The 21,655-nt window shown below is 33.2% G+C and overlaps 1 protein-coding gene across 3 annotated transcripts in view; it reads left to right on the top strand.

Annotated features, from left to right (window-relative positions):
• LOC128998624 (kinesin-like protein KIF3B) overlaps positions 1-21,655 on the top strand; it is a 33,161-nt gene that overhangs the window by 9,354 nt on the left and 2,152 nt on the right. For 2 of the 3 annotated variants that reach the window (XM_054424840.1, XM_054424839.1), the window contains 12 exons: positions 900-953; positions 1,513-1,834; positions 2,876-3,011; positions 3,538-3,690; positions 5,030-5,192; positions 5,931-6,063; positions 8,817-9,007; positions 15,269-15,445; positions 16,309-16,458; positions 17,399-17,622; positions 19,046-19,316; positions 19,933-20,102. In XM_054424840.1, coding sequence (XP_054280815.1) covers positions 900-953; positions 1,513-1,834; positions 2,876-3,011; positions 3,538-3,690; positions 5,030-5,192; positions 5,931-6,063; positions 8,817-9,007; positions 15,269-15,445; positions 16,309-16,458; positions 17,399-17,622; positions 19,046-19,316; positions 19,933-20,102 — 2,144 coding nt within the window. The remainder of the gene's footprint in view (positions 1-899; positions 954-1,512; positions 1,835-2,875; positions 3,012-3,537; positions 3,691-5,029; positions 5,193-5,930; positions 6,064-8,816; positions 9,008-15,268; positions 15,446-16,308; positions 16,459-17,398; positions 17,623-19,045; positions 19,317-19,932; positions 20,103-21,655) is intronic. The other variant, XM_054424841.1, reaches the window with a different exon arrangement.

Raw genomic sequence — 21,655 nt, 5'->3', positions numbered from 1 at the left:
ACAATAAAATACACATAATTAAATCATTTGTATTAATCTAAATAAAAACTAATGTGTTAAATTAATCTAATAATTTGGTTTGTATGATTAAATTATTGTTTACGCTACATTATTATTTACAAATATATTATAGTTTTTGCGCCGCAAACTGGCAAATGGGTGATCACCATCCTTAGCTATATCCTACTGGGCAATCAGGCCCTGTAGGTGACATAAACATGAATTTTCCGAGATGGGAACTACAATTAAAATATTAATATTTAGGGCCTACTGACAGATATTACTAAATAAAATTGCAAGTTAAAGCAAAACGGAGTCATTTCCTCTCCCCCCACCAACCCGGTGGGAGGTTTCAATCGCTCCTAGGACCAACCGACGCCGAATTGCTCCGTATAGGGTGCGCCAAGCCGGACCAAAATAGTGCGCGGTGTCTCATTTTATTACGTGTATTTTAACATTTTAAAAAGGCCGTAGTCGACTCAGTGCGCGCCATGCTTAACACTTATAGTTTATGAATCTCTTCTTACTCAGACCTTTTGAGTCATTTACAGATGGAGTTAGTCTGTAACCACTGTTATCTCACAATTTAAGATCAGTTTTGGCTTTTTTACTTACTAAGGTAACCTAACCTTACTTCTTACATTTGAAAATAATTTGAGTGCGTTGCCACCTGATTTTCAGGTTTTTGTCAACATCCTTTTGGGACTCTGAAGTTATTGGCAAATGAAATTATATTATAATATGCTTATTCTAATTGTTTTCAATGTCCCACACAAAGAGAAGTGTTCTAAAAATGAATGTTCTAGCTAATACTAGATACTGTTTATAGTAAGTGTGCCTCACTTAGGTTTGCTTTGTTGCACTTCTCAACTTATCTTCGTTGTGTTGGAATTTTTTAGGAAGAGAAGATTTCAAAACTACGTTGCATTTTGGAAAATCTAAACCTTCCAACTGTGAGTGTTGTGAACCCTTTATGAAACCCTTTAGTTACGGTAATCCAAAATTAATAACATCTATCAAACGTTAGTTTATTTCTGGACTTAAAGAGTTGTGACTAAATTCTTGCAATACCACTTCTCAAATTAAAATACTGTAGGTATTTGCTACAAACTTTTTTGAATTTACTGACTGAATGTTAGAATTTATGGGAAAGAAAAGTATTCAAACTAAAATTAAAATTTTGAAACATATTTTGATTGAGTATTTCTAACAGTGTATTCCCATTATAACTGTAACAAAAGCAATACTATAGGCCTACCAAAGCTTGTTCTTGTGGCTTGCAGTTGTTAGCTTTGCCTAAGCATCATTTGTGCATGAAATTGCTTCCCTACAGCTTTTGTCTTGCACGTTCCATAGTGAAATAAGTTTCATTTACTTCTGTACCATAGAAAATGAGCATGAAAACTTTTAAACTGCTTGTTTTAATCATAATATACATTCATCTGTAGTTTATAGGCAGAAAATAAAATCCTGTAAATATATGAAACTTTAATCTCAATTACCATCCAACAGATACGGCAACCCATAAGAAATGAAAAAGTTCAAGTGGTAGTTCGGTGTCGGCCGATGAATGAGAAAGAGAAGTCCAAAGGCCACCTGAGCGTAGTAAAGTGTTTTCCTTCGAGAGGCGTTGTCGAAATATACGACCCTAAATATGAAAAATTGGACCAGTGTAAGATGTTCGCATTTGATGCGGTTTACGACTGGAACTGCACCCAGCAAGAAATCTACGATGAAACCGTTAGACCTCTTGTCAATGCAGTTCTTAGTGGCTTCAATGGCACTATTTTTGCCTACGGACAGACAGGAACTGGAAAAACATACACCATGGAAGGCAAGTACATGGTACTGCTGTGTAATATTTTGTATGATGTATTCTGAGTAACTGGGGATCGGGTGCTGTGGTACAGAGCAAAGTTCTTGAATGTGTGTAAAAAGGCACAAATTGTCAGCTTAGAAGTAGTCTTTATAATAACCAACCCAGACTTAAAACCCATTATTAGCTTAATAATTCAAAAAGTTGAAAATTTATTAAGCCCATTCTGCTATCATTGTTCTGTTACAGTTTGAATGAGTAAGCTCTACATTATAAGATTTTTTGACACATACTCATCATTAACTAATTCCTCTTTATCACAATCCATCAATTTTAATGATCTTTGTTATATTGAGTACTAAGCTTAAATATCTAAAAAAAATAATATGTATACTACATAAGTTCAAATGTCCCTTTTCAATGTCAACTTTCAGTTTATTAAAAATGTCCCTCATTTTGGAAAAAAAACCTATGATATAATTTTTAATAAAAAGTTTGTGTGAGTACCTACATTTATTCAATCAGGATCAGTAAAAGATCCTTTGGTCAAAAGTCGTCAACAAGAATAATAAAACTGAATGTAGCGGGACACAACCTAATTGGGCAGATGTAAAGTTCAATTTTTATGACCTTAGAATAATAAAGTGACAGGAAATAATTGACTTAACCTGAAGATGACTCCTTGAGTTATTCTAAACTAGTTGCTCTATAGCCACATTTTCAGTGGCGGTTCTAGGCCCTTGTCAAGGGGGGGGGGCTACCATAGGGTTTTAAAGTCGTTTGGCAACTTACTAAAGCTATTTATAACGTCTAGAACTGTATCCAAATACCACCATTACGTTTTTAGGACGAAATATATATTTACATTTATTTTCCGGGGTTCCAAAGGGGAGTCCCCACCCTAGAATCACCACTGAACATTTTTAATCAGATTGTTTTACCATTTAAATCCCATCTGGACTATAATTAAAGAAAATTATCAAATAATTCATAAACGTTGTCTTCCAAGATAGATATTTCTGTCGGATGAAGAGTGAATTAATAGTTGATATTTGACAGGAACGAAGAGTGATGAAAACGCCAAAGGAATCATTCCAAAAACATTTGACCAGATTTTTGACCACATCTCCAGATCTCAAAATATGCAGTATTTAGTGAGAGCTTCATATCTCGAGATATACCAAGATGAAATAAGGTTTGTACCCAGTCTCATACTTCAGGGTTATGGTTCTGTGTTTAAGCATTTGTTAGCTCTAAGGCAGTGTTCCACAATGATTAGTGTGGCTTGGTCCATCTTCAATGTTAGATGTTTTAAAAAAGTATTTGTCCTCTTCACACACATATACCGGTGTTATCTTTCAAACACTGTCTTAACCTCTACGTGTGCCTAACCCCTAGACTAGCAAAACACCCTAAAAGTTTTGTCCTGTACTCTTTACGACTGGATGCCAACCAAACAGTTGGTTTTAAAACCATTGTTTTTTCTAGTTTTGCAAACCGTACAAAAGTTTAATAAAATAAAGTAGGTAGGTACTAGTTTCTTTCTTCTTCTATAATTCTGCTACAAAATGTTACTACACTCAATACAACTGTTTGCTTGATTGACTTTTCAAATAATGACACAAATTCGGTCCTAAACCTAAAATACTATGTCAGCACCACAATACTTGTATTGGAAACTGTTGTTTTTTGCAGTAAAACTAAATAATTTTATTTTGCAGAGATCTGCTTGACAAAAACCCTAAGAAAAAATATGAGTTAAGAGAGAATAAGGAAATGGGTGTTTATGTGAAGGACGTGCAATCATTTGTGTGCAAGAGTGTGAAGCAGATTGAGCGGATAATGGCAGCAGGCAATCAAAACCGAACTATTGGGTGAGTATTGTTTTTGTAAATACCTGCGTTAGATTATGCAGGGTGTTCAAAAAAGGTGGGGACATATTTTACGTAGCGATTCCTTGGGTCAAAATAAAGAGAAAATCAAATATAACATATTTTCCTAAATCGCTTCATTAACCAGATATCCGCCGCCATTTTGTATTTTTTACCTAAACTTTTCTACCTTTGACTTTTTTCAACTGATCTTTATGAAACTTGGTATGTATGTTGAGGTAGAAGAGACCCATGTTAGAAAAAAATTCATCTTGATTTGACTTAAGATTTCAAAATAGCGACCATAATAGTCTTTTTAACTTAAATTACAAAAAAAAAATGGCTGATTTTATGAAAAAATGTCAAGAATACTTTAATTTAGCATTTTTAATTCCCTATCAAACGATACCAAGATCAAGAAGATCAAATAAGAAATAGCTGGAATATTAAGATTTTTAGCTGTGAAATGGGGCCAAACTGACTAGCTTAGCCTTATTCTACCCCATTTCACAACTAAAAATCGTAATTTTCCAGCTATTTCTGGTAAAAAATGTTTACGTAAAAAATACAAAATGGCGGATATCTGGTTAACGAAGCAATTTAAAAAAAATGTTATACTTGATTTTCTTTTTAATTTGACCCAAAGAATCACTATGTAAAATATGTCCCCACCTTTTTTGAACACCCTGTATAAAAAAGAATAGTTTATAATATAATATAAGTAGGTAGGAAAGCAGCATAAAAGGTACAAGGCAGTGCTGCTAAGAATTAAATTAAATTTGACTTGGAAAACCCCATCCTAGGTATAATCTTAAGATTTGAATGCAGGAAAACTGAAACATGTAGTTAATTCATTCTAAGAGGTTGCCAGAATCAACGAAGCAGTCTATCTTTAACTTTAAAATGGAACAAAATTTATATTGTTCAGTCTCTAGAAAATAAAGACACGTTACATGCAACACAAGGTCGAGGTGAATGAGTTCCGCCTCTGTGCCAGCTGATATTCGTTGTGGTGGCGTAGTGAGTGTGTCTTGTTGTTGTCGTAGCCACAACGTCACTTGCATTGACGTGAGTGCAGGAAGTCAACAATGACAACAGACGTTGACTTCCTGCACTCGACGCAGCGGTGGACTCCACAACTACATGATGCCACTAACGATGTAAGCAAGAATCTAGTCTAACCGCAGCACTTTTGGTCTTAGTACTCTTTTGTCTTTATGGTGGTATCAGATGAAGACAATTTTAAGGCCTTGTATAGGTTTTCCATTAAGACTACTGTATTTGGAAATGACCCAACTTGCTATCCATCTAGTGAACTGTACAAAAAGGTGTGATGTTACAGAGCTACAGATATGAACGAGAGGAGTTCAAGATCTCACGCAATCTTCATCATTACGGTAGAGATGAGTGATACTATGGGACCTCTGGAGAACAGAGTGAGGGTGGGAAAGTTGAATCTGGTAGATCTAGCTGGCAGTGAACGTCAGAACAAGACCAACTCTGAGGTAGGCCACACTATACGTTACCTACGTTACTAGTATTGTTGTGTCAATTGAATCACATTTTGTTTCCATTATATTCTTAAATAATATTTTTTAAATTTAATTTTGCTAGACACTGTTATTTAACAATAATTTTACAGCAGTTAAGTACAGTAAACTTCCTCTCGTACGGGCGCCTTCGGTCCAAATCGTTGTTGGAACCATCAGAAGCTCATGCAAAAATGAACGTATACTTATCAAAACCACCAAACATGTGTACAAAAATATTTAACTTCAGTTCTATACTGACATACAGAAGTTGCATCTGTATATGCCAAACAGGTTGTGACTTTTTTTTTAACAAGACGATGGCCAAAGCAATTGAGTCATACATATGAGTCTACGATACAATTTAATTCAAAAATGTCATATTAAATCTAAGAATTAATATGCTATACTTCTTTGATAGTCTGTGGTTTCTTTAAACATTCAAGACTGTCTTGTCTTTAATTAAAAACCAACTTTGATGCTTTTTGAACAGAATAAATATTTTAATAATTTATTTTGTGTTAGGATATCCTGGTAATATCCTCAGTGATAAATCAAAATTGTTGTATGTTTTATAGAATAAGGCCTTAAACTGTTCACTAAACTAATAAGCATAAGCTGCAATTACAATCTATGAATCTCTAGCTCATTATTTTGCTCTTCAAATTATGTTTAGAATGTAAATAACAGTTTTGGTATTGTATTTTAAATCAGGGAAAAAGGTTGAAAGAGGCCAGCAAGATCAACCTGTCACTGACGGCCCTGGGTAATGTGATATCAGCGCTTGTTGATGGCAAGGGACAACACATCCCTTACAGAGATTCAAAACTCACTCGACTTCTCAGAGGTTAGAATAAGATTAACATAGTTCTTTATAACTTTAACTTAATTCATACTAGTGAAGGGCTAATTCCAAAATTGATTGATTCAGATACTAAAATGTTGACTTTGGTTCTTTATTTTAGAAGTAAATGGATTTGAAATATTTTTTTTCTCTGGGACAGGAATCTCACAGTGTTATCACGATTGCGGAATACACCTGTGAAGTTCCTCAAAGGAAAATGTTAAATGTTGCTGTAATCTTGGTTAATCATCATGTTGGTATTGGCTAAAGCTATGGTTCCACAGACTGCGGAAACTTCCGCCGTGCGGTAATTTTCCACGCCGGAAAATTACGCAGCGTAAATTTGGAGGGGTGGTTCCACCGACTGCGGAAATAACGTTGCAGAAGTTCAGTTCTGTCCAAACTAGCGACGAGTATAGATAGGAAGAGAAAAGCCCTCTCGGCTTTGATTTGGCATGATGATGGCTCACATTTCCGATATAGACATATTCTTATCTCAAAGATCCTTTCGGGCTCCGCCCTAGTGGCTCTGTAGCTCCCCATGTTAACCTTATGAGTATTTATATTAAAAAATTTAGGTGCAGTGGTATGACATTATGACTATGGTAGATGTGGTATTCTATAGCATACTGTAAATTTAGAGAACCAACTTTCATCAAACTGTGTCCTCGCCCATTGCAAATGCAAAGCTTGAGTATAACTGCAATAAGCATTTTATACTTATATATGCCAACCCCGTACGAAAGACAGGTGCTCTGCCAGTATTAATAAATACATACCACAAATATAATACCATAAAATAATATTAGGTAATATTCAGACTTAATTATTTTTAATTGTGGTTGATTTTATTGTAAACTGATGTTGCATCTAGTTCTTAAAAATCACCTTATTATGTTTTTATGAGGATGGTGATAGTAAACATTAATAAAATAACAATTTGAACTTAAACTGTAGTTTTATTGATACATGAATAAAAAAATACAAGCCCCAAAAAGAATAAGGTTATTGAAATAATGTTAGGAAACTAAATTGATCGGCACAATAATTTATGGCTCTTCTCCGTTGGCGGGATCCGCACTGCCACTGCTCTCAGACCAGTATGATTTGTCCGCCATGTGGAACCGAAAATTCGGGACGCGGAAACTCACGTCAGTGGAACCGCTCACAGGAGAACTCCATTAAACGAGTGTCTTTGTAATTCCGCAGCAGAAAGAATCGCAACGCACGGCGGAGATTCCGCAGTCTGTGGAACCATAGCTTAACATGAAAGTTAAACAACGTTAAAATGAAAATGCTGTTAAAATATCCTATATATTATTATTAATAGCAAGCATGTTTCTTGAACACCTTTTTTCTCAGCTTGTGTGCACCGCAGGGAAAATCTATGTATACTGTTAGAAATATATCTTCCTGTAGATTTGTAGAATCCTTTAATAAATTTAAATAGACTAAAAATAAGCACAAACATGAATTTTTAAGAAATAACACGGTCCTTATGGGTTGCCATGCTGGTGACGAAATAACAACGAAATATAAAAAGAAAATCAAAACAAATGGATGAAAACATCACATGTTTTATTTACAGCGTGGGGTGAAAATAGAGAAGTCTGTACATTAAATATTTTTGGTTAAGTTTTCGACCACTGGACGACCTCCTATGTATCAACAAACCTAAGTCATGTAGGATTAAGAATCAATAATTCTTTAATGTTGATTGATTTCATATGACCGCAGTAAGGTTTTGAGGAATCATTATAACCCATCCATAATTTATAGATAAGTTGATAATGAGGCATAACTTAGATTTGCCCTTTGACTGTTTGCATATGAAAAAGACAGTATACAAACAATGCTATCTATGTTTTACTGGTCTTAAGGATTATAAAATCAAACTATGAAAAATCCTCCTTATGAACAATTAGGAGTGTAATTTGATAAGTTTCCTAATTCAAGTTGTGTTTCAAAAGTTGTAAAATCTTACCAAACCTACCTGCTAGGCCACAACAAAAGGGTTTAGCCTAGTCAACAATACCACCTGTCTTTATTTGCATTCAGTTGACTTCCGCTACCATTCTTCATGTGGTTTTTATAATTTGGTTCTCCTAAGGTATTTACTATCCATATATCGATTTCGGTCATATCTTGGATTGTTTGGTCAACATTTACTTCTTAATTTTTTAATTCTGTTACTCTCGCAGATGTAATATCTTCTACTCTGTCCGTATGTAAGCCTACCATAAGCTAAGACATTTTCTGTTCATTTACATGCAGCCATAACCTTTTCTTCTTTTATTAGAGTTTAAACTAGGCTTTAAGGTATTTTCATGAGTTTTTCATCTGTAAAGGCAAAACAAATATTGTTCCTACTTCTATTCCTGGCCTTGCAGTTTAACTTTCTGCTTTTCTTAAAACTTGTCTTTTCTTCTTAAAAGTTAGAGCTTGTTTTATTTTTAAATTCAGTTATTTGCATGCACCATTTACAATTTCCTATAATTTCTTCTACTTCATCTTTCTGTAAGAGGTTTAGTAAAATCTACCGCTGCAGAAGATTTATTGCACTCTGCGGTTAGGTCGAATATCAAATGCTCAAAAAGCTAGAAAATATGTTTCCAGTTCAAATTTTACGATAGTACAAGTTTTTATCATAATTCCATTATTCATTAACACGTAAGTAAATAACAATTTGTATGAATCTTTTACAAAATTAGATTCATTTGTGTATCAGCTTAGTTACGATTTCCGACGTTTTATAGATTCACTGGGTGGCAACTCTAAAACTCTGATGGTGGCGAACATCGGTCCTGCTAGTTACAACTATGACGAGAGCTTGAACACCTTGCGTTACGCCTCCAGAGCAAGAAACATCAAGAACGAACCTCGAGTCAACGAAGACCCAGTAGACGCTCTCCTCAGGAAATACCAGGAAGAAATTAAGAGACTAAAGGTAAAGAAGCACTAACAGTTTATAAATTGCATTCAACTTAGTGGGGTAAACAAATATTTCTCTAGTGAATAGTAATACTCTACTTGAGAGTATTAAACTACTCCTGTGACCCGTCTAGTACACAATTTAATAATATCATGGAAGATGAATGACTTCCTATGCCATTAGAAAAAAATGGACTAACCGTAATGTAACTTCTTGATCAGCATAATACGTGTTATTAAATTTACGGAAAGTAAATAAAAGAAACGTCTTATAACACTTAAAACATATATTTACGCTTATACTGTTATTCACAAGATGGTAAATATACAAAAAAGATGGTAAGTGGTGATCGATTTCGATTGGACACTCCAATCATCATCAGACCCAATAGGCGAATGACAAGAATCTTGAATGGCGTCCCTACTTATACCCTATTGGCTACCGGAAGCACCGGCCATTACATTTTTACAAGTACAACTGGAATCGAAATTTACTTGTTCATTAATCAACTTATTTCTATTTTTACATTTTTCCTTATAAATATACAGTTCTTCCCAAGCATTTGTGCAATTGTAACGATTGTGATAGCTTCTACATTGGACAGACTGTGAACTTCGTTAACCGTTTCCAAAACCACATATCTGCGTGGTGGAACAACAAACCGGAAAGACCAAATGTCGCACAACACCTGTTAAAAATGGCCACTCAATAGGAAAAATGGAGGATAGTCTAGGTATTTTAAAGAATTGTAAGAAAGGATATGTAATGAATGCTTGGGAAGAACTGTATATTTATAAGGAAAAATGTAAAAATAGAAATAAGTTGATTAATGAACAAGTAAGTTTTGCTTCCAGTTGTACTTATAAAAATGTATTGGCCGGTGCTTCCGGTAGCCAATAGGGTATAAGTAGGGACGCCATTCAGGATTCTTGTCATTCGCCTATTGGGTCTGATGATGATTGGAGTGGCCAATCGAAATCGATCACCACTTACCATCTTTTTTGTATATTTACCGTCTTGTGAATAACAGTATAAGCGTAAATATATGTTTTAAGTGTTATAAGACGTTTCTTTTTTTTACTTTCCGTAACCGTAATGATAATATTGTTAGTGAAATAAAACTAACCAAAGAGAATAGTCAATGTGGACTATTAGAAGACTAGCAACAATGCCCGTTGTGGTTAAATACAACGGTCTCTAGTAAAATAATGGTTGTGAAATCCATACACCACTTTACTCACTTAAGCACATAACATTAGAATCGTATACTTAACATAAGGAACTCACTTTAAACACAAATGCAAATTGTTAACAACAACATTTAATCAAAGACAAATCAAATAACAATATAACAATAAGCTGTTTAATTATTAACACATGTTTTGTATGTTTAAATTATGCATACTGATAAACTAATTATTGCCATCTATACAAATTATTGGTTTTTCTTTTCTGAGTCGGGTTAAAGGTCTTCTACCCGACCGATTTTCATAATTTTGGTCTTAAAATAAAGCTATGCAAGCACGTATTTGTCATCAAGCATCATTATTAATTTATCTAATGTATTACTCAACGAAAAAATATAAATTTGATTTTTTACTTCAATTAAAGAAAATGATGTATTCTAGCAGTTCTTCTTATTACATTACCCTATATGTTTTGGTCTAAAAACCTTTAGTGAAATACCAGCTTTCATTTGAGCTATTGATTATTAAGATTCCGATCTTAATGATCCTACCTAAAACACACTGCCGAATCATGAATCAACAATAATTATAAAAGTTTTAGTACTTATCTGCAATCAATAATACGTAACTCAAATTTTATTTTAAGTTATTTTATATGTCTTGGTCTTAAAATACTTCAAAGGCTTTCACTTGAGATTTTGATAGTTTTAATCAGTTAAGTTAAAGATGTACTGTATTGCTCAATCAGAAAACATAAATTTAATTATATCTTGGATATGGAATTTAGTTTTAGATATATATACCCAATTATAATTACGTTATTCTATTTGTTTTGACCTAAGAACCTTCAGTGAAATACCAGCTTCAATTTGAACGATTGATTATTAAGATCGGACGTACCTAAAGCCCACTGCTAAATCACGAACAATCCAAATTTTTCAAAAAATTGAGTTATTTATCATCGATATATAGTCAAACGGTCTTGAAAGTCAAAGTCATCTTTATTGTCACAAAACGTTTTTTTTTATGCTCTGGCACAGCCAGACAAAACAGGTGACATTGTCAAACTATACTAAAATAAACTAGCTTATATTGGTAAAAATAAATACATAGTAGGTAACAAAACAAACAATTCACATTGATTTATCTTCAAGAAACTGACCAATACTATAATAATTCTTTTCCAATAAAAATTCAAAAATTTTTTCTTTAAAAGATACTAATCCTATTATAGATTTGTAGTACCCAGGCAAATTGTTAAAAAATCTTTTACCCATATAAGAAGGTGTCCTTTCCACAAGATTTAATCTGTGTATAGGATATTGAAAATCTGTATGAAATCTAGTGTTATAGTTGTGCCGATTATTTTCACTGTGGAGTTTTTCAAAATTTGATTTCACATACAATAAACATTTAAGAATATACAAATTAGGGACGGTTAGAATCTTTAGTTCTTTAAAAAGTTGTTTGCAAGAATGTTTTACGGGTTTAAAAGTCATAATTCTAAGTATTCTTTTTTGAAGTTTAAAAAGTTGATACGAATCAGATGTGACGCCCCAAAGCTCTATTCCATACTGTAAAATTAACAAAAATAAAGCGTGATAAATCATTAGTCTAGTGTTTAAATCAACAACATTTCTTAAGACCAACATTTGAAAACATACTGAATTTAACTTTTTAGAGGTGTTATGAATGTGATTCTTCCAATTCAATAAACTATCTACATCAATTCCTAAAAATTTAGCTGTGTTGCTAAGATTTATTTTTTCATTATCAAAATAAACAAAGCCTTCAAGATCGTCCCTACACTGTGCAGTTTGAAATTTTACTATTTGTGTTTTAATGTGGTTCATTTTCAAACCGTTTACTTTAAACCATTTTGACAGATCTTGAAGAGCTTGATTCAAAGCTAAACTTAGTTCATGACTGTCTTTTGATTTAATGATGGCTGTCGTATCGTCAGCATATAACAACAAGCTAGGTTTAACATTCTTAGGTAGATCATTTATGTACATCAAAAACAATAACGGTCCTAATATAGAGCCCTGAGGCACCCCCATAACAATCTTTTCCCATTCAGAAGCATACTTAATGTTTTCTTTAATAATAACTGTTCTTTGAAAGTGATCGTTTAAATATGATTTCAACCACAAAATAACTGATTCTGAGAATCTATAGGAGGATAATTTATCAAGAAGAATTTGATGGTGTACGCTATCAAAGGCTTTGGATAGATCACAGAACACGCCAATAGTGCTCTGTGACCCATCCAAGCTCTGTGTTATTGAATTTACAAAATGAGCCACAGTGGAAGTGGTACTTCGATTTTTCCTAAAACCAAACTGTTCATCAGCTAATAAGTTATTAGATTCCAGAAAATAGGACATTTGATTGAATGCAATTTTTTCAAATATCTTTGAAAAAGAAGGCAGGACAGAAACAGGTCGGTAGTTATCTGAATTACTCTTAGAACCTTTTTTAAATAATGGCTTCACCTCTGCATACTTCAAATGATTAGGGAAAGTGCTATTGGTTAAAGTCTGATTGATGATTATGGACAATGGCTCAGCAACAAACTTAATTACTTTTTTTATTATAGTAGTTGAAATCCCATCCCAACCAGCCGTTTTTTTATCACTTAGTGACTTGACTATTTTGATAACTTGCTGAGGTGTAACTAAACTAAAGTTAAAAATTGGAATATCAGGCCTATGTGTGATTGATTTTTTTACTAGTTCCATTGCCTTACTCTTGGAAAAATTTATCCCTAAATCCTTCCCTACCTCAATAAATTTAGAATTAAAGTGACTTGCAATAACTGTGCCATCTGAGACTAACTTGCTATCAATAACTAAATCAGGAAAAGAATTATTGATTGGCTTGTAACCAAGTTCGGCTTTAACCACAACCCATGCTGCTTTAGTCTTATTACTAGCCTTATTTATATAACTACAATTATACATTTTCTTTGCTAGGTTACAAACAGATTTAAAAACTTTTTTGTACATTTTTACATAGCCAATAAAGTTAACATCAGTAGAACTCTTTGCTAAGTTGCTTAACATTCTTTTCTTTTGACTAGAAATTTGAATACCTTGTGTTACCCATTTTTTATTTACTGTTTTCTTTTTAATTTTAACAGGTTTGAAAGGGAAAGATTCCTCAAAAATTCTTTGAAAAGAACCAAAAAAATTATTACTGTTTAGAAAAAGGTCGTTATTTTTTGTAGTATTCCATTTCATTTTGCTGATAGAGTTTATAAAGTTATTAATATTTCTTTCAGAAAAAATCTTGCTTGCAACCTCAATAGCAACTGTCAGACTTTGACGGGTATCACCTAGTAAATCTTGAAAAAATCAGTTTCATAGTTATTTGCAAATCTGCACGAATTAGGCTTTCCAATGACCTATTAATTAATTAAATTGGTTCAGTAAAACTGTAGATTTAACTGTACAAAGTTTAACAACAACATATTTTATTCAGTATTTTCTCACCACTATAAATTGGGAGGTTGCTTAACGTTTTTGCAAATAACTTTGAAATGGTGAGGAAATCGACCAAAGTGGAAGGTGATATTCCGATTGAGAATAAAATTTCCTACAAATTACTATTATGTATTTCTGGAAAATACTCAGTAAAGGCAGCCTAAAGTTGGCTACAAATATAAACTTGGAAATATAAACTTGGAAAAAGGCGTTTTAAATGTATTATTGTTCATTTTTAATTTTTTTACCTCAAATATGTAATAAAATCAAACTTTCATAATTATTTGCAAATCTACACGAATTAGGCTTTCCAATGACCCATTAAGTAACAAAATCAGTCCGGTAGAAGTCTAGATTTATTTGTACAAAGTTGAACAAAAATATATCTAATTCAGTGTTTTCTCACCAATATAAATTTGGAGTTCACTTAGCTTATTGAAAATAACTTTTAAATGAAGGGGAAATCGACCAAAGTGGATGTTATATTCTGAAAGAAAATAAAATTTACTACAAATAACTACTATGCATTTCTTGAAAATGCTTAATAAAGGCAGCCAAAAGCTGGTTACAAATAGAAACTTGAAAAAAGCAGTTTTTAATGTATTTTTGTTATTTTTACTTATTTACCACAAAGATTTAATAAAATCACACTTTCATAATTATTTGCAAATCTACATGAGTTGGGCTTTCCAATGACCCATTAATTAACAAAATCGGTCTAGTAGAAGTCTAGATTTAGTTGTACAAAGTTTAACAAAAATATCCCTAACTCAGTATTTTCTCATTACTATAAATTCGGAGGTTGCTTAGCTTTTTTGCAAATAACTTTTAAATGGTGAGGAAATCAACGAAAATGGAATGTAATATTCTGAAAGAGAATAAAATTTCCTACAAATTGATACCATACACTTCTTGGAAACACTAAAAAAGGCAGCCAAAAGTCTCACCCAAATAAAAAGTGTGAAAAACACCGATTTCAATGTATTTCTTATGGAAAACATGTTTTTTTAAATTTTTCACTATAAATCATAACAAAAACTAACTTTCATAATTATTTGCAAATCTACACGAATTAATCTTTCCAACATTAATTAATAAAATTGGTCCAGTAGAACTCTAGATTTAGTTGTACAAAGATTTTTAAAACTAAATTATATATAGAATAGATACAAAATATTCATCATAATTTTAATGACCCTATAATCTTATTTACGTTATTTATTTATTTCATACATTTAATATTACTGTCAGGCAAAGTATAATGTAACAATACAGTAGCTTTATAAAAATAGGGAAAATTAGTTTAAATCACTATCTAATAAACAGTTTTTTAAGCACCTTCACAACTGTTGGTACACCACAGTGGCACAGGACAAATACCTAGAAATTGCATGGCTCAACACACTAATAATAGAAATATTCTAGAGTAATGCTGAAAATTGAGTGGTGCAAAAAAGGTGTTGTTGTGAAATTATTGTAAAATATTTTGTACAGCAGTAGTATATAGTATAAACAATATACTAATTTTGTGACACCTGTATACTTCTGTATAACTATTATCTAAAAATGCAATTGTTTAGAAATCCGTGTTATTCTGTTCGCAGACTCAACTCGCTGAGAGAGCAGCACAAAAAGAACAAAGACACAAAAGTGGAAAGAAGAAGAGGTCAAGTGCTAAAATGGACGATTCCATAATATCAAACGCCTCCTCTGACTTATCTGACACAATTAAAGACGAAGACAATATTTTGACTGAAGACAATGAACTGAGGAAGAAATCGGTAATTGGGTTTAGCGTAAAATTTAATCTTATTTTCAAATCAGTTTAATAAACAAGTTTAGTTAAATTATTATTATTATTATTAGAAATTTGTTGATTTTGAGCGTTATGCAGTGACTAATACCCAGTTGTGTACAGTTGGTACAAATAGTACAGACACTTGTGTGCAGGCTTGAGGGGCCAGTGTGGTAGGTTACTCCGCTGTCCCATAGGCAAGTCATTGTTTCAAAGGGTAGTTTGTGGTGACAGAGTCCTGCACACAGCTTATTTGTTCCAACTGTAATCCGAGCGCAATTTGTATCAGAGGTGATATTTAGTTGCACAAATAAATCTATACCATCTCAAACGGTTTTTGATTCTTCTAAAGATCTCTGTTTTTGTTCTTCGATGATGCCTTCATTGTTTTGCCCAGCAGGAAATATTTTCCTTCTACAAAAAAATTATTGTTTTCATATTCGTCAAAAATGTATCCGTAATTATATTTTGTTAACAATTGTGGTCCTGTATTGTTTCTCCTAAAGACACCTGAAGGAATATAAAGCTAAACTAAACTAGACATTACAATCGGCTAATTATTCATATTAAATGTTCTTTTGCCGGATTATTTGATTTGTAGCAAAACACATATAAACTACTCACAGCATGCGAGTGATTTCTCTTGGTGTACTGTTTAAGATCTAGAGAGCATAAATGTTTTCTATTGAAAGATTGTAACGAAGATACTGAATCCAAACTAATAGACTATTTTAGATAATAGACAGAACTATGCCTATTTTCTGTTACAAAGTCTTTGCAAAATACTCACAACACACTCACATCCTATATTCGACAATTTGGTGGTTTACATTTAAGTGTTCTGTTTAGGATGTGGAGAAAGAGCACGTGGAAGAATTGATGAAGCGTATTCAGTCGATGGAGAGCAAGTTGCTCCGAGGTTCCACGAGCATTCTGGACCACACTAACGAGCAGCAGCGAGCTTTGGAGGCTCGGGAGAGAGAGATCCATGAGAGGAAGGTAGTTATTGAATATTATTTGTGTAGCATTGCTATGCTATACAGTTTCAGATTCTTCAAGTATGAGTTGCATAGCATGAGCAACATGATTATATAAGCTGATATTAAATTTGTATACTGGTACAAACTTGTATCTTCAAATTAGAGCTGGAATTTTTATCTATTGTTCAATTGGTGGCCATAATTGACCTATAGGAATTTGCAATTGGATTTGCATAGTTGGATCATTGATTGCTTCCATTTGCATTGTAGGCATCCTGAGCATAAATCAGGACTCAGGAGGCCTAGGTTTTAAGGTCTTTGTAGGGAAAGAGTTCAGGAACCTTCCTTGTTTAAGAATGCTGTCAGTGACAGGGAAATATTCAAGTTTTTGTCTAAAGTTTTTTTCATTTTATAAAATATGTATAGTTAATTACAGGCAATATGCTAATATAAGTAAATTATGTAATAGTGAAGTTTAAAGAGATAAATTTTTTATAAAGAAGTAACTAGAACTAAAGTATCTACTCTGAAAAGGCTATAATTTTAAAGAGAGGTTGATGATGTGATTAAAACCATGAGTTTCAGCTTGTAGGTCTCAAATTTTGTTTAGGTCACTTATCTCAAAATCTTTATTAATTTTGTTTAATATTTACTGGAGCTGTACGATCAATGTGCCATTACTAACATCTGCTGTACAAAAATATACTAGCTTTGTGAACTGTAAATCATAAAATAAAAACACAGTCTGAAACTTGAATATACTGGCTAGTCAATTAATTAATATACCTGTGTGAAAATTTATCATATATTAATAATGTAAGCATTACCTTCATAGTTTAATTCAATACATTTAAGGAACAAAGACATACAGTATTTTGTAACCCATTAAAGAAATTTATCACATAAATAATTAGAAATGTTTACATTTGTTCTTTTATGAAACAAATTTCATTTTATAGCAAAGAGAGCAGGAAATACAGCAGATGCTTGAAATGCAAGAAGAAACTGCTGAAGAAATCAAAGAAGAGTATTCAAATTTACAGCAAGAGGTAGAATTCAAATCAAAGAAACTGAAGAAGCTCTACCATAAACTACAAAACATTCAGCAGGAAATTCATGATGTAACTGAAGAATTCAATACAGACCGAAGAGAGCTTGAAATGACTCAAAATGAACTCCTAAAGTGAGTGAAAGTTTTTTTTTTATACGAGTATAACATGTGAGCTGAGTTCAACATTGAACTTTGACAGTACAGTAGACTCCCTCGGGACCGAGGCCAGTCTGGATAACGGTTTTTCCGGTTAAACCGACATCCCCAAAAACTCGTTGAAACAGACCGTTTAAGTGCATACTGAATACAGTATTTGACTTAAATTTAGGAGAGCATTGTATTTAGACACGTGATAACTGGTCTCAAATCTTTCCCACGAGAACAGACGTTTCAGTACCGCCCACTTCCTGCCGATCTAGTCCGGTTAAACCGATGTGCTGATAAAAATTGTCCGGTTAAAGAAATGTCATTTCCGCCGAGTGTAGTCTGGTTAAAATGTGTCTGGATAAGAAGGGAGTCTACTGTCTCCATATTACATCCCACCATGGGAAGCTAGTTTATGAATCAGTGCAAACAACAATTTTACAAAATGGCATGTAGAAATTTATAATTTAAATTTAATTTATAATTTAAATATTTACATACTTAGTATTTACCTAATAACATTTTTATGAATTTTATAACTTGACATTCATGTTTTGGTGAATTTTCAAAATAGGGAATAAGCTATTGCTGTAGGTACCATGATAAGACCTAGACCCGTGACCGATTTGTTTTGTTTTTATGTTCCCAGAATCCAAAAATACCATCAGTTCAAATTCATGTGTACATATATACATATACCCACACACACCAATGGGTTCATGGGTACATAATATATATAAATGTATATATGTGGACATATATACATTTATATATGTCTGTTAGCACGATAACTTGAGTAAAAATTATCTAACTTTGATGAAATTTTTTACAAACTTTTTTACCTAAATTTGTTCAAATGTCTTTGCGGACATGATCGGATCAAAGGAACGGTGTTTTATGATATAAAAATTGGTTTTCCCATTTTGACGCTCAAAACATAAAATTTCACAATTTCTTTCAAGGTCATTTTTAGAGCTTAAAAAGAAAAATAATTGTGTACATTGCGCTGTTGTACGATATGATATAATGATTAGAGAGAAAACCAATTTGAAAAATTCCTGAATTTAAAATTTGTATAAACTTACAAACTTAGTGTAAATCCAACTAGGCAAACGTAAATTTGCGTAGTCTGCAGGTTTGCTGCAGCGTGGAATTTACTTTTGCTACCCAATATTTCTTATTCACTCAAAATTTAAATACAATGAATCACAGCAAATCTGTGTTCTGTACAAATAGTAAAAGAAGTTCAGGTAGACTTACCTATTCAATTTTCCATTTAAACCTGTTAATGAAAATCTCAAGTAGGCCTATTCCTCCCACTCCAAATCTATTTGTTGAAAGGATTGAAGAACAGAATTAAAATAACTCAAAAACATAATGCCAACAAATATTAACCAATGTTTTGTTACAGGGATTTAAAATTAAGGTTAGTCATCATAGAAAATTTCATTCCCCATGAAGAAAGGAGGCGTATTCTGTCGAGGTTGTTTTACGATGAAGGTTTAGACGCTTGGAAGGTGATGCCTGAGTCAGAACCAGTGCAAGTTCTACCCAAACCGCAATGTGTTGAGAACATGCGTAAACCTGTTTCTCTCTACACTGCCTTCACTCTGAGGAAAGTTAACCAGATGTACCGAGCTGACCGTACCCCAGAAAATATGGAGAAAACTTTCCGTTTCAAGGTAATACTTACATCGGATAAAACTTACTCATTATTGTCAGTATATAACTACAGGTATCATTAGGGGTCCTGTACCCCAAACCCTATGGTAACAGCTAGCGATGTGTCTCCTGTAAATTTTATAGATTCTGTTTCAGTTCGGTCTATGTTTAGTTAGTTTTTATTTCGGTTATTTCTGTTTTAAATTGATAAAATTACCCTCCATTTACATTTTTAGCCTAAGCCACACGAATCATCATTTTCCTTGTGAAAGAGTTATTTTAAGTGACGGCAAATTAGTAATTTATTTATTCCTGAACACTTGAGTTAACTATGTAAAGGGTTTTAAAGCACAATTCACATAAAAAATGTTTGCACATCCCGCACAATTGTGAGGACATGATTATGTCTATGATCACGGCAAAATTATTGCATAACAACTGTTGAAACAAAACCAACAGTTTTAATAAATTGTTGGTAAAACTAACACTCAACTTTAAAAACCAACCCATCCCTAGTGTTAGCTACTTCACAAAATTTTACTTCAAGGATAACTTTTGTCATACTGCCGATAGTTGTACAGTTTGTGGGTTCTAAGGTTTCAATTCCTTTGTCACTCAATCGCTTCTTATTTACAGGGTGAAAACATTTTGGAATTGGAGTTGGTTAGCCCACTGAGAACTACTCGGGATTACGAGAGTCCGAAAATGTCACCAGTTCTCAAGTCGATATTCGAAGCTGCTCTGCAAGTCGAAGAAGACATAGATGTTGATGCAGCCAGCCCTTCTTTGAGGATGAATTCTTCCAGGTAATAAATATTTAAAATGTAAATATATTTTTTTATTGATGGCGGTAAAATGCAATTAATTTCTTAATGGTCAGTTTTGGGAATTTTTAGTACATTGTAGTTGTTTCAAATTGTTTACAAAAATCTGGAACTCAAGATTATTGGCCATTTGTAAAGGTGTCCATCGGTTTGCCATAAAATGTTATGGAATCAGCCATATCGGTACCTTCTTCCATAGGGGTTTACAAAAAGATTGTTTTTGATTTACCTAATTATTAAAGGTAAGTGAGTATTGGTATACTCTTAGTTGCTCTGTACAATGTCTCTTGACTTGGTATACCAGTTTGGTTGGTCCTCTTTTTGGCTGTTATTACCAGAATTGTAGATTCTAGCCATGAAACTTCTTAAAAATCCTAACACTCTCTAGCATATACAGGGTTAGGCAAAAGTCTGGAACCCCCCAGGTAACTTTTAAACGCTTTGCAGTAGGAAAATCAAACTCGGCACATATTTACAACATAAGAAATTGCACTTTTTCATCAAAATTACAACTTTGCCCCAGCCCCTAAAATGGGGTATTTTGGGGGTAGCCCCAAATTTTCAAATGTAAACACCTATCATGTGACCCCTCATTTTAAATGGTTTATCAAGAGGAATTGAATGGCGCAAACCAGAGGTCACTATCGCACCTCTAACCAATATGGCAGCCATTTTAATTTAAGATGAGCAAGCAAGATAAATTCTGGACACCCCCAGTTAACTTTATAACGTGTGGCAGTGGGAAAACCAAACTCGGCACATGTTTACAACATAAAAATGCACTTTTTCATTTAAGTTAGAACTTGTACCCAAAATGGGGTATTTTGGGGGTAGCCCCAAATTTTCAAATGTAAACACCTAGCTAGCATGTGACCCCTCATTTGAAAGGGTTTCTCAAGACAAATTGAATTGCGCAAACTAGAGGTTAATATCACACCCCTAATCAAAATGACAGTCATTTTGAAATATCCCCTATTAACTTTTTAACAGGTTATAGCAGGAAAACTAAACTCAACATACCTTTATAAAAAAAGAGAATTCACCTGTTGGTCAGTATTAAAATATTAATTTTTTAAGTTAACTGGGGGTGTCCAGACTTTATCTTGCTTGCTCATCTTAAATAATAAAAATGGCTGCCATTTTGATTAGGGGTGCGATATTGACCTCTGGTTTAAGCCATTCAATTTCTCTTGAAAAACCCTTTAAAATGAGGGGTCACATGATTGGTGTTTTCATTTGAATATTTGGGGCTGCCCCCAAAATACTCCATTTGGGGGGCTGGGGGCAAAGTTGTAACTTTGATGGAAAAGTGCAATTTCTTATGTTGTAAATATGTGCCGAGTTTGGTTTTCCTACTGCAACACGTTGAAAAGTTAACTGGGGGGTTCCAGACTTTTGCCTAACCCTGTATGTACGATAAAAACACCTGTTAGCAACATAGGCTACTTGTAATGTATTGGGCAATTAAAGAGAATATTGATTGATTGAATCAGTTTCCTACACAACTGAGGGGATAGACTACCCTCTGGACAGAT

The sequence above is a fragment of the Macrosteles quadrilineatus genome, unplaced genomic scaffold (genome assembly GCF_028750875.1).
Source record: "Macrosteles quadrilineatus isolate MER2022 unplaced genomic scaffold, UCM_ALF_1.0 Scaffold_7__1_contigs__length_78375512, whole genome shotgun sequence".
NCBI lineage: Eukaryota > Metazoa > Arthropoda > Insecta > Hemiptera > Cicadellidae > Macrosteles > Macrosteles quadrilineatus.
This window is presented reverse-complemented; position numbering and strand designations above follow the sequence as displayed.